The sequence below is a fragment of the Neodiprion fabricii genome, chromosome 3 (genome assembly GCF_021155785.1).
Source record: "Neodiprion fabricii isolate iyNeoFabr1 chromosome 3, iyNeoFabr1.1, whole genome shotgun sequence".
Taxonomy (NCBI): Eukaryota; Metazoa; Arthropoda; class Insecta; order Hymenoptera; family Diprionidae; genus Neodiprion; species Neodiprion fabricii.
The window spans coordinates 17,192,702-17,205,842 of record NC_060241.1 but is presented as its reverse complement, the minus strand read 5'-3'; the positions used below and the strand labels follow the sequence as shown (position 1 = coordinate 17,205,842).

At 32.1% G+C, this 13,141-nt stretch overlaps 1 protein-coding gene across 13 annotated transcripts in view; it reads right to left on the bottom strand.

Moving 5' to 3' along the window:
* The window catches only part of LOC124178340 (phospholipid-transporting ATPase ID), a 123,132-nt gene continuing 109,991 nt past the window's right edge, over window positions 1-13,141 (bottom strand). For 10 of the 13 annotated variants that reach the window (XM_046561579.1, XM_046561582.1, XM_046561581.1 and 7 more), the window contains 2 exons: window positions 12,086-12,498; window positions 1-1,962 (listed from right to left, as the gene is read on the bottom strand). In XM_046561579.1, coding sequence (XP_046417535.1) covers window positions 1,875-1,962; window positions 12,086-12,498 — 501 coding nt within the window. In that variant the 3' untranslated portion in view covers window positions 1-1,874. Of the gene's footprint in view, window positions 1,963-3,261; window positions 12,499-13,141 lie in introns of those variants that run through there. The other 3 variants (XM_046561588.1, XM_046561593.1, XM_046561590.1) reach the window with 2 other exon arrangements.

Genomic DNA, 13,141 nt, shown 5'->3' with positions numbered 1-13,141 from the left:
CCCTAAATATACCAATTTCCGGTTTTTATTTGAAATATTAAATAACTTTTTGTGTTCGGGCACAGAGGAAAGACCGATGATAGGAGTCATTTGGGGGTTTCATAACATCGCGGTTCACAGCAGAACGTTTCAAAACATGCCATTTCCCAAAATTCCCCCGCTAAAGAAGTTTTACTTTAATTACTGTTACATACCTATAGTACTTTTAGGTCCGGCTTGCCTTCGTTGTTGATGTTACGGCAATTTTTGTAGCTCAGCTGCAACTTTTCTCCGTGGTAAATTGGATTGTCGGTATAGAAACTCGAAGCATTTCTGCAGCAACTCAAATTCAACAGAATATTATTGTAACTTTAACGGAAAACTACAGCCACCCCTCATTTTGGCAGAATTGTATTGAATCCAAAAGTAATTTTTTTCCACGTATCGCCAACGATTAATGTTACGTTGAAAATGAAAGGTTTTCGGAAATCTAGCATCCTTCCTCAAATTTAGGTAGCCTCAGCAACCCGGAGAAATTTCTGTATCTGGTTAGTTGTGGGTTTCGAGAATAAAAGCGGCAGGTCAAAATATTTTCACGAGTAAGTTACAAAATGGTACACTCCAAGGCTGCAAGTATCAGTGCGATCGGGATATTTGCGTGAAAAGCACCAATATCTTGCTTTTTGGAACAAATCATTTTCGTGCACATTTAATTATACCTATATTGTAGACCATTACTAGAATTTCTATTGCACGGTAGAGAGGGTAGACTTACTATTTGTGGTCACTTTTATGAAATACTATAATTAATAATTTGACTTTCAATCTCTTCAATTATTCGTTTCACTACTGAAATCCGACTGAGAGCAAGAATGTTTTCAACGTTTTTTTGAACGTTAATTTTAAATATTTAGTACACTGTATTGTTCGAAATTTAGGGTTTACAGTTCGTCTATCCAGTTGACAGGCAGTCTTGGGCGATCGCTTCACATCGCGATATACGATGTCTCAATGATGCTCAACACAACATTCTACGCTGGTTCCAACTTTCACCACTACGTAAACGAAATAGACAAAGTGCGTTAATGAAAAACGTCCCTCCGTATTATTCGTGGCCATAACTTGAACTTACTCATAAATAATGAATATGGCTACAATTCATTCAAACAATGGTCAGAACTGGCAACTGAAAAATTTCACACACAGATTGCATAAACCCATGCACATAACGCATAACCATAGCATAATAAAACATACAGCGTCTTCGTAAAGCTCGACGACGATTACTCGAGATCCGAGGTGTGCTTCTTATTCGAGCAAATACAGAAATTATATAAATGGAGAGAACACGGTCCGACATTTGGCTATGTCATGAGAGCAAGAAAGATCACTGAATCCTCTGTGCATCTGCGGTGATTGAGATTCTGACCATAATTGGCTGTTATCGAAGCCTTCGAACGCATAGAGTTGAAGAAGAATGTCTTCAAGTGGTCTCGCGAAATTGTATGAACCAATAAGTATTATAACAATAATCCTTTTGCGAATAAAAATTAGTACGTATTCAGATACATTTTTAAGCATATTCAGTATCCATACGTAATTTATAGATGTGCGATTAATCGAAACAAAAAGAATAATCGAATGAGCCAATTAATCGGAAAAACGTTTCATCATTGATTGAACATCGATTATTTCTACAGTCGTTCCCTATACATATACCTATGTGTTTTTTTAACGCTCGACTATTTCCTGTCCCTTCCAAAAATGTAACCTGTAATTTGTTTTTCATATTTTACGTAGGTACCATTGAATAGTACAATAAACTTCTACTATTGGTGAATTACACGGTTTCCGAAAATACGTACCTACTTGATTGGAATACAGTGTCAAATTGTTCACAATAGTAAGCAGTTAATGACACATGACACCGCAAAGCAAGGTGATGCTATTTTGCTTGCACTTGAAGTTTCCACAGCATGAACACTGAAATATAAAGAGTGAACAACCTCTCGGTTCCGACTATTGCTACCGATTGGAGAATAATGTTTGTTTCTTATTCCCATTCCTGTTACAAGTTCATAGAAAAATTACTATTTTGCAACTTTTGAAAAAAATATTTGATAAAAAAAATTATATTCTCATTACAACTGTTTGAAATGAAATAATGTCCGACAATTTGAGGTTGGCATTTTTGAAGAAAACATTGTTTTTCATGATATTCATTATGCGGTATGGAACTTGGGTTCAAAGTCAAAATAGCCGCAGTTTATTTTGGTAAAAATGTGCAAGTAACTTCATTTTAGTCCGATGATAACGGTGATCAAATCTGGAGAAGCCCTATTAGTTCCACAACTCTGCTCGATGTAAACGATGTGAAGCGGAGAAAACTAAATTTTTTCGGACACCTGCTTCAAAGTTTGATTTTCGAAACCTGTGATGCGTGCGTAGAGTGCCGTATTTCAGAACAGTGCGGCAAAACGTCATTGACGCATGTGCAAAAGTGAGATTCTCTATTTTAGACACTTATCGGGCATTGTTTTGACGCGCGCATTTTCGAACAACTCAATTTTACCGTTTCGCACTGTGTCATTGAGCGTGAGTTGCTTATCAATAACATTGTGTGACAAGTGCGAAAGGTGGGCGATTTCCCACGAGTGTGAAGTTTACAGTGTAAACTGCAAAGAGCGACTGCCGTGTTTATACGAATACGAGTACTATAGTTTGAACGCTGCATGAGCCAGGGCGATCGCTAGAATTCGCTCAAGTCAGATATCGTTCATCCGCACGTGTGACGCACGCTATTTTTCAACTAAACACACGTGAAGGAAAGTTTTATTTGTGACGCAGCAAAGGTGTCCCTGACATCGCGTAAGACTGAGGTTAGGTAACTTACATTCCATGACACTGTTCACACAGTGCGTGAAAATGAGTTGTTCGAAAGTGCGCATGCGCCGAAGAAAGCTCAAATGCCTCAAATTTTCATTGTGCGCATGCGCTAACATCGTTTTCCTGCACTATTCGAAAATGAGACACTTTATATACGATCCATAGGCGTCAAAAATCGCACTTTCCAAACAGGTGTTGGAAAATATACTATTATGTCATGATTTACGGGAATTACGAAATATCGTAATGAAAGTAATTCTAGTCAGTAAAATAGGAGTTTAACATCATCTCAAAATGATCCTCAATATACAAAGACACGTTATACATATCTAGTACAATATGTAGTAGCACATAATATGTGTTCTTACATGTAAGTGTAATTCATTGTAATTCATATTTGTATTAATTTTTTCATTTTTATTATTATTTCTTATATACTCGTGCGAATAAGGAACATTTATTTATTTCGACAATATTAATTTTTGCTTTGCACACTCCCACTGCACTGCTCCACTGTGAAAAATATTTGATATATTTAAAGCATGGTACATAAATATTCATAATCTGAGAATACTGGTAAAATAATCAAATATAAGAATTAAAAAATAAAAATAGTTTTTCACAAAGTATATTCACCCCAATGATAGATGAAATGTATAAATGGAATGTGAAAACCTAAAAAGAAAGAAAAATTTAAATAAATCGATCAATCATCTGTAAAATCTAAAAAGTAGTGACATTAGTAGATGAATTAAACGCAAATGATGTTTGCAGGTATCAGATAACATTGTAACATCAAAAACTTTGATATAATTGAAATAATCAGTTATTCAGATCTGAGTCTTTGTCTCAATTATGATTAGAAACAACTTTTGTGCAAAAATCAATTACGAACAAGTTTTAAAATCTGAATATTGTCCATTGCTACAATTTTTGATTATAATATGCCATTTCTGGCTCGGAAGCGATACTGCGATTATTAAACCAAATATTTCAAAACAATGGCAATAACATAGCTGCTTACCGTATACGTATGCAGTGAAACGGTTTTGCTTTCTCTCCTTTTCGTAGACGGAGATTTAATTTCATTATTAAAGTAACATATGTAGCTAATAGTTCAATACTATCATCTCGTTGGTGATTACACACAAATGCGATTAATAACGGTTATCTTTAACATTATTTATCTCGTTTCCGTATTTTATACATACAAAATCAGCCGCTGCAAGCCATACAATTTTGCTGGATAGATTTATAAGGTTGTTTCATTCACGCACACTGTAACACAAAGTCTTTGAGTCGATAACGAAAAATCATGGGTAACAAATCTTTTAGGAATTCATAAAACATGTACTTGATCAAAAACAGCCTTCCACAGTGTGAGATTTATCTATTTTAGCAATATTTAAATGATTTCTATTAATTGTGACTGAAAACAAAACCGTAACAAACTATACATAATATGGTCCCTTGCAGCAGCCCAGCATCTTCGAAAAAACAAATTATACAGTATTGGTGATACAACTAATTAGATCACATGTTCAAATACTATTTGTTATAGCAAGTTATATTAAAAAATAAATGTATACAAGTCATATTAGAATAAAAATATAGGCTGTGCAGTTTTCCACGTTTTGATGAGCCGACTTCTCATACAAAAAAAAACGATACCATTATATGTATAAATTATACATCTGTCATATTGACTTAAAAACAAACTCCAATTTTTCCTTAAACATTGGCATTTTGATAGATATTTAGTAGTTTGTAATATAATTTTGTGTAATCATGGAATATGCTGAAAATATCCGATATTTCAGGTTTCCAAAGGTTTTAACATTTTACCATTTATTTTTGTCTTCCACGATTTTTAAGAACTAAAAGTAAGCACATTCAGCTTCTCCAAAACATTAATTCACACACGGTTAAGCCATTACCACCATTGCTACGTGTTATTTTTTATTTTGTTAATATTTTTTTTTTTTTTTATTTTTTACAATTTTTCCATGACCAAAACTAAAATTCTTCGCCACTTTCCGAACTTTGGGCTTTGAAAATTCTTAGAAATTCTCAGATTTTTCAGAATTTCCATTTCAATGATCACCCTGTCGATTTTCATTGGTATCAAGATGAAGTAAATAAAAAAAACTACATGAACTGTATAAATTTCAGTCCGGTGGAGCACCTTTTAGTGAGATTTTACAATTTTGTTTTCACCAGCTGCCAAATAGTTATTTACACAGGGTAAATGGTTGGTGTCAGAGTCATATATATATACATATATACCCATTGTGACTAAAATTTATAGCATATGAAGGGTAGAACTTCCAGACTGACACATCGTATTATAATCTATAACTTTTCATTACGATCTTCGATACCGATGTGAAAATTTACAAAGTGAAGATGAAGAATACCAAACAAACTTTTTTGTATTTCTGTAGGAGTGTTCCAACACATACATACAAAGATAGTATTGCAACATCGGACGTAAAGAGCTTTATTTTAATAAATTCTGGCTAGGTAACTGTATTGAACCAGAAAATATAGACAATTCTTCAGTCTACAGATACCAGAAAAATGGCATAAACCTCCACTTTTGCTAAGTTGATAATGAGTTAAATTTATTCTTTTTTAGAATGAACGATCAAACGAATTTCGGACACGTATAATTACATTGACTCTGCAGCTGTCATGAGCCTGCTGAGGCTTTTAGAATTATATTTCGTGTGTGCGTGTTGAATGAATCAGTGACAACCTTTATTGAATAGAATGTGATGATCGTTAATGTTTGGCAGAAAAAACACAATTTCTAGTTATTGACGAACCACTGAATAGAAATGCAATAAATTTTAATAGATTTTCGATCATTCTGAATGTTACTTCAAAGTTTATCAATTTAAATATATTTACTATAAATGTAGTATATCCTTGGTGTGGGTGAGGCGAAATATGAGCAAAAAAGCTTTAAATCTGAATACAAATTGATATCCAACTCAATTGTTAAAATTGAATCCTTTATGAAGATTTCAACGATCAAGTTTAAGAAAAATTTTAAGTAGAAAACGATCGCTAAGCGTAATATATAGCATTAGTAATTGAAATATGATCAAATTCCATATCAGTCACCAATCTATAACTATAATTATTGTTTTCTAATGAAGCGGTCGATAATTTAATAAATTTAATTACGCTCCGACTACAGCGATGCTCGGTCATATTCAGATATACAAGAATTTAAGTTACTTATCTACCAATCAGGCTATTCGTGTACACGAAGTTTTGCTTGGTTTGCTCTATCTTGAACATAAATATAATTATCGGTGTATTATATTTTTATTCATGTTATTTCAATCGTGAATTTATGCACTGCGTTTTTATGCACTATGTTATTAATTAGTTCGTAAAAATATAGTTATATATTATATCATTTGGCAAGCACGAAGATGAAATAAGGCTAATTAAGGAGGACGAGTCAGAATAACGTACTGATTTAAAAATCACCAACTATATTTTCATGAATTAGTTAATAATATAGCATAAAAACGCAGTGTATAAATTCACGATTAGGATAGAACTAGGTTAATATTTATTCATGCGTAAAGACAGAGCATACAAAATAAACTTTTGTGTACACAAATACCCTGATTACTACACAATTAAAAATTTTATAGATCCAAAAATTACCGCCCGTTTTTTCGGTAGAAACGTAATAAAATTTGATAAATAATTGACCGCTACATTAGAGAAAAACCACCTTCCTACAACCACTGTCAAGAACTCCTCACTTATAATATGTCACTACATAATCAGGCACAATGAGTGAAATAATGATTGGCTATGGATTGTTAAATGATAATTTGATTGTATGAAATGCGAATACGCTTTCCTGATGCAGACTATCTCTCCCTAAGCATTTTCCTTTTTTTTTTTTTTTTTGTATTATTAAAAGTAGAAATACATATACGTTTTATTGTTACTACATTTACGTTATTATATTATATCCGGTAGTCAGTCCAAGGCAAACATTATCCGCAATTATAATATAGCTACTTTTCGTATCGTAGAATTTCATCTACCTATATATTACTTTCTTTTAAAAAATGTATACTTAACATTTAATATAATATAATATAATACATCTCTTTAAAATATTTACAATCAATACTATGGTACAGGTATCATTAGTTGTTTTTTGTATTAATTTTTTTTTGTAAAGGCAATTATCAATATAACTAGTTACCATTAATCGTATATAATAATAATAATAATAATAATAATAATAATAATAATAATAATATTTCACGTAATAATTCTTTACAGTATTCATTTCCACGATGTATAAATATATAATACATATTGGGATATTACCACAGGTTAACACAGATTGTTCAGAAATGAAAATGTAACACCATGTTCTACACTAGGAACTGAAATTACTCAGTATCGACTATTCGAATGTGATCAATGAAAATTCTAAAAATGCATTATTACCCAGTTTCCCAATTCAACTTTCTCAACATTCGCGTGTGTATATAGTAAGCAATGTCTTGACATTTGTTCCCAGTGTAATATATAGTAAATGTGACAAAAAAAATTTATTTATATAAATTACAGTGTTACATGGCCATTGGTTGTAAGAATTGACTGTATTAACCTACGACATTATCGTGAGAACTTGATAGTTCTATATTTTACAGACCTTTCTCAATAACTCAGAAAATAGAAACACTACATTAACGAAACTAAAAAAAGTATAATAAAGAAAATACTTATTTCTCACAGCAATTACTGAGAATAATTCACATCACTGACCGTGCTCTACGTTGCTTTTGTAAATTGCTTATCCAGAACTCTTTTTAGTGCAGTTTCAACCATGGTGTACATTATCTATGCTCGATAGCTTTCGATAAAAGTCTAAATAAAATTTGTGGAATATTTCACTCTGATGTAATGAAATATCATTTATTGTTTTATACTAATAAGTCCAGTCCTTATTGACAAAACAGATTTATATGGTCGTTACAGTAGATAGACAGTTTTTTGGAATTTTCTAATAACTTCATCTAACTTTCATAAAGATATTCAATATCACAAATTGAGAAAAGGAACGTATGAAATAACAGAAGCTATTCATATGCTGTCAAAAATAATAATACAAAGTACTGAGCCACATATTACAGATTTGTAATTTATGTTGCATGCATATTATTTGATTGGTATAAGATCTAGGTAGACATAATAGAGTAATGCGAAAAAGACACTCAAGCAAGGTAAACATAAATAGAACGCAAATATCAAGGGTATAGCAAAAACATTAAATGAAATAGTGTGAACGGAAAAATAAAGTACAAAAGATAAGCAAAATATAAACATGGTATAACTTTCGATAGCAGTTAAGTATTAGGTAGATAGCACAGGATGGGATTCTATTATTGAAGTCAACAATCAGAGGTATAATGTGGATATTTATACACCATCCTAGTCACTTAATATGATGTAATATTACAAAGAAACACGTGTATGCAGTGAGACCAAGTAATTGATAATGTTACCTTCAACTTTCAACAGAATAGATTGGTCGTACGAACTGTGCGCAAATTTGCTTAGCATAACGTTGAGTAAATGTAATTAAATTGGTACTTGATGATGCATATGCTGAAGCGGACTTGTTGTGTAATGATACTGACACTAATATTCAAACAAGATACAGACGAAATTGTGGAACTCAGGTAAGAGAAGTTTTGGCGACAAATGAAAAATTGTAGTTTTGTTTGTGTGAATGAGCGATTCTCTGATTAGTCAACATTAATAGCCTCTGTCATAAAAACTGTCAGTTTCACGATGTTCGATGTAATTATATTAAGAGTGTGAAGAAAATGGCTGTAATAAACTTTACAGAGATGACAGTACCCGCCAAATTTCAGACAGACACATGTTACAGTTCTGTGCAGCAAAATTCATAATCAATATTCAAATGTACTTTACTTTTTTTTCAAGCAACTAGCAGAACAATCTTGATACAAGTACTCCATGTAAGCATACATAGTATTCGTGACTATTATGGTGGTCGTTGTTTAGGGTGTTGACGAATTTTTTTCACACCACCCCCCAAATCTACTTGAAATAATTCAAAAACAGTTGCCTAATTTTTTCAGATAGTTACTTCAATACTCGAAATCTGACGTTTTTTTTTATTGTTATTTAGAGAAAATGCAATACGTCTAGATTGCCTGATAGGATGAGGTGTATTGTTTTTCAGATATTAGCACTAATGCCCACTAAAACCTCGTAGTTACAGATTTTTTGGAACACTATTACTTTTACAATAAAATATATACTGACAATGTGTTCGAAACATGTGTATTTTAAATGAAGGTACCCCACCTGTTGGCGGAAGGGGTTAGAGTTGAAATGAAAATCTGAGAAAATGAGACAATTGTTTTTGAATTATTTAAGGTTGATTTGGCGAGTAGCCAGGAAAAAATTTGTCAACGCCCTAAATAAGGACTGCCCTAGTGATTATACTACACTGTAAATAGCGTGGCTCAGTATACGTAATCAAAATCATCAATCGTTTGAAAGCCAAGTATGGATTTATTTCAATTAAAATTAATATTGTTAATATAATTGTTAAATCAATATTACCACATGAAAGTAATTATTTTTTTTACTACATTTTAGTAGCAAACAAGCAGTATAGTAACAAAGTGTAGATGAATGAAATAGAAACTATAATGCAAGAACCACAATAAAACCAGCTTCACAAGAAATATCAACAATTTAATATCTTTGAAATCGCTTCATGAAATTGTTTGATGATTCGTGTAGAACTAATTTCAAACATTATAGATAAACGTTGTGTGGATTTTGTAGAAATTTCGTGAAATTTTACGAATTTTCAGACCTTGTCTATTAGATAATAATAGAATTAATATTGGTAAGAGGTTTATAATCCGATCTCATGTAATTGCAGTGGGTGCAGGCAATTCTTAAAGTTTGTGATATTTAATACCCATTGAACAACATGCTCTTTGCATCTTATAAGATCATATAAAGCATTGGTACCAGTTATTATAAAAGTTACAATATTTCCCTAAGTTGATACATTTAATATCATTCAGCACCAGAAAACCAATGAGTAACACAAATTCCTTCAGTTTGGGCCGGCTTATCAGATTTATGAGTTGAAGAATCGTTATATTTTATGTCGTTATTATTATATTTTTATTGAAATTTTCAAACCTTCTCCAGATTGCAACTGTTATTCTTTTTCAATTTTTTTTAGGCTTATAAATACCCCTATCTCGAAATTTTTAAATGAATGTAAAAAATTTGTAACGACTGAATGGTCCGTTGTCTGCTAACATTTAATGCGCATGTCGTTGGTCGTCCTGGCATGCAATTGCTCTTGGATTGTAACGCATGCACACTAAATTGTAACAAATGATGGACGATTCAGTCGTTAACAATTCACTCTGTAGATTGATTGTAAGAAACTTCACTGCAGTTAGGTTGTGAATGACCAGAAATCGACTTTATTATTGAAAATTGACAAATCACAAATCCCTTCCTACAACTTGTAGGCTATGACACCGGGTGTTCTAAATTTTAAAGAAAAAGTTTTCTGTCGGAAAATTCATAGAAAGAAATATTTTGAAAACTTCATGCAAAGATTACATTTGAAATGTTTGTTGTGCATGAGATTTCAGTGCAAAAAATTTTTTCAGAATACTTTTTTAAAACAATTTTCCACTGTATTCCAGTGCGGTTGCACCTTCTGTAATAGTTATTTTGAAAAGAATCAATCCAAAAAGGAAGAATGTACGATCTCTTTAAAAGTAATGCTTCAAACAAAAACAAAAAAAAAAAAAAAAAAAAACGATAACTATTCGCTAACAATTCGTGTGCGTTATAAAAATTGTGCCACCCATCAATATGACTTTCAATAAGTTGAATTACTTGAAATCCGTTGAAAGAAAGGAAGAAAAATTATCTCCCACTTTTGAAAATTCTTTAAAATGATTACCAATGTAGCACACAACTTTTTAGATATTGTAGTATAGACTTCCTTCTAACTTATAGAAATCATAGTCAACGATTTCTGTCATGAGAGAAAAACAATGTAGTTTCAAGAAATAGCATCTTTAGTTTGAAACTATCAGATACGCACGAAAAATTTGAAGTAAATTTGCTAACTCACATATCGATTGATTGGTTCCTCAAATATCCTGTGTGCACAAAATCAACCTTATGTTTTATTTCATTTGTCGCAGTGGAAGGGCAAGAAGAAAGAAAAATAAAAAACAAAGGAATAAGCTACAGCTACTAATTGACAGTTTCATTTCAGGATAAAAAAAAAAGTAAGAAGTAAATCTCCCAGGTGATAATTGATAAAGTTGAAGTTTTTAACGTTAATGTAACGACACATTTTCCGGAAAAATCGGTATTTTACAATTTAAGAATTGGTTGTAAGTCGGAAAATCGTAACTAAAGCAAAACATGTTCGTATTTTGAAAACTTACCTTCTTGAAAGTAATTCTGAAGTTGCAAAATAGTACTTTTTCTCTTTCCATATTTCGTTATGCTAATTTTACTAACATCAACCTAGTGAAAATAATCTGTATAAAATTCTACTCGTTGTACTGATGATTGAAATACCGTTCGGTACAAAATGATGCGAAAATAATTAGTTTTGTTAAATTAAGTGCACTGATTGAAAAATATGAACAAATCTCTAGTTTTCTCGTAACGTATTGTTTGTTACGAAAAATGGATACGTTTATACTTGATATAATATTTCCACTGAAAGAAATTATCCTCTACCAAAAATGTCATGAACTTCGTGTAATTACTCCATCAACCCCCACCTATCCTAGGGGGAAATATCTCCTTTATAAATTTTTGTTAAATACTGTTAAATACCCATATGTTTGAACACTTGATTAAATGAAAAAATATTCGATAATAATATTTCGATTCCTTTTGAGTTTATACAGTATTTTATCAAAAATGACCTTCAAACAAGAATAAATTTGGAATTGTCAGAGTCAAGTTTCCAAGCACTAATTGGCACTATATGTGTATCCATGCAAATGCAGACGTAGTTCCAATTTGAAAATTATCTGACAATCCCCTCAATAAACTTTTGTAAGTGTAGACATACTTGAATATTGCCTAAAAAGAGTACTGGACAATTACAAACAGAAAATTAACTCACAGATTGATAGTGTCTATGGTATTCGAATTTCTAGATGAATTATCTTTGGGTGAAGTGGTCGCGACATTCACTTGTTTTGATACGTTATTTGTAAACGGCATAGCGAATCTGAAATCAGAGCTATTTGGCAGCTTCCGCATTATTTTCCCAGATGTGATAAGACGACCAAAGCCTTCTTGATGTGCAAACGCGTATCCGGATCGTAGAGATCTTCGCGTACGTCGTGTAGATGGTGTTCGCATAATGTCCTGACTTTGACGCGAGCGCAATTGGGCTAATCTTTGTTTCAGTCTGACCTTGTCTGAAAGAGTTGGCCTCACATCGATGAAGAAAAACCTCCACGATAACACTGGTATCACCAGGATGATACACGTTATCACAGTTGTGAACCAAAATGTTGCTTCTGACATCGCCTGGAATAATAATGTCACTTGTTAGGTAGTTTGGAAAAAAAATTTGTACATAATGTTTAGCTCATCTCAAGTCTTACAGTTTCTTTTCCATTACAGTATCGCATAAGACATGTACACATTTTTGTTGCCGCAATAAATTATAACTAATTCGAGGAAAAGTCTCGCGACTGAGTGATTCTAAGAAATGTGTGTAATTAAAAAAAATAAATTTGAAAGAATATAGCCAAACTCCTAAGTTCCTATCTCAATTCAAGGTTCTGTCTCCAAAGTCATTGAGTTTTTCTATTCGAATACCATAGGATTTTCGACATTTCACACTTGATTTCTTTTCCCCTAAAATATATGACAGTTTGTCAGTCTTTACTGGCTGAGTAAAATGTCACTTTTTCTTTCTATTGTTGAAGCATACGCAACACTGATGTGAAAGTGTTGCAGTCAGCGCAATTTCACATACAATGCTGAATAAAAGTATTGCAATAAGTGGTAATTCAATTACAGGAATACATTTATTATCAATCTTTCATGAAACAAAAGTGTTTTTTGGATATTTGTAATCAACATTGCATATCAAATTGCGCTGATTGCCATATTTTTACATCAGTGATGCGTAGATTCTGATAATAGTCAAAATAAGTAACACTTA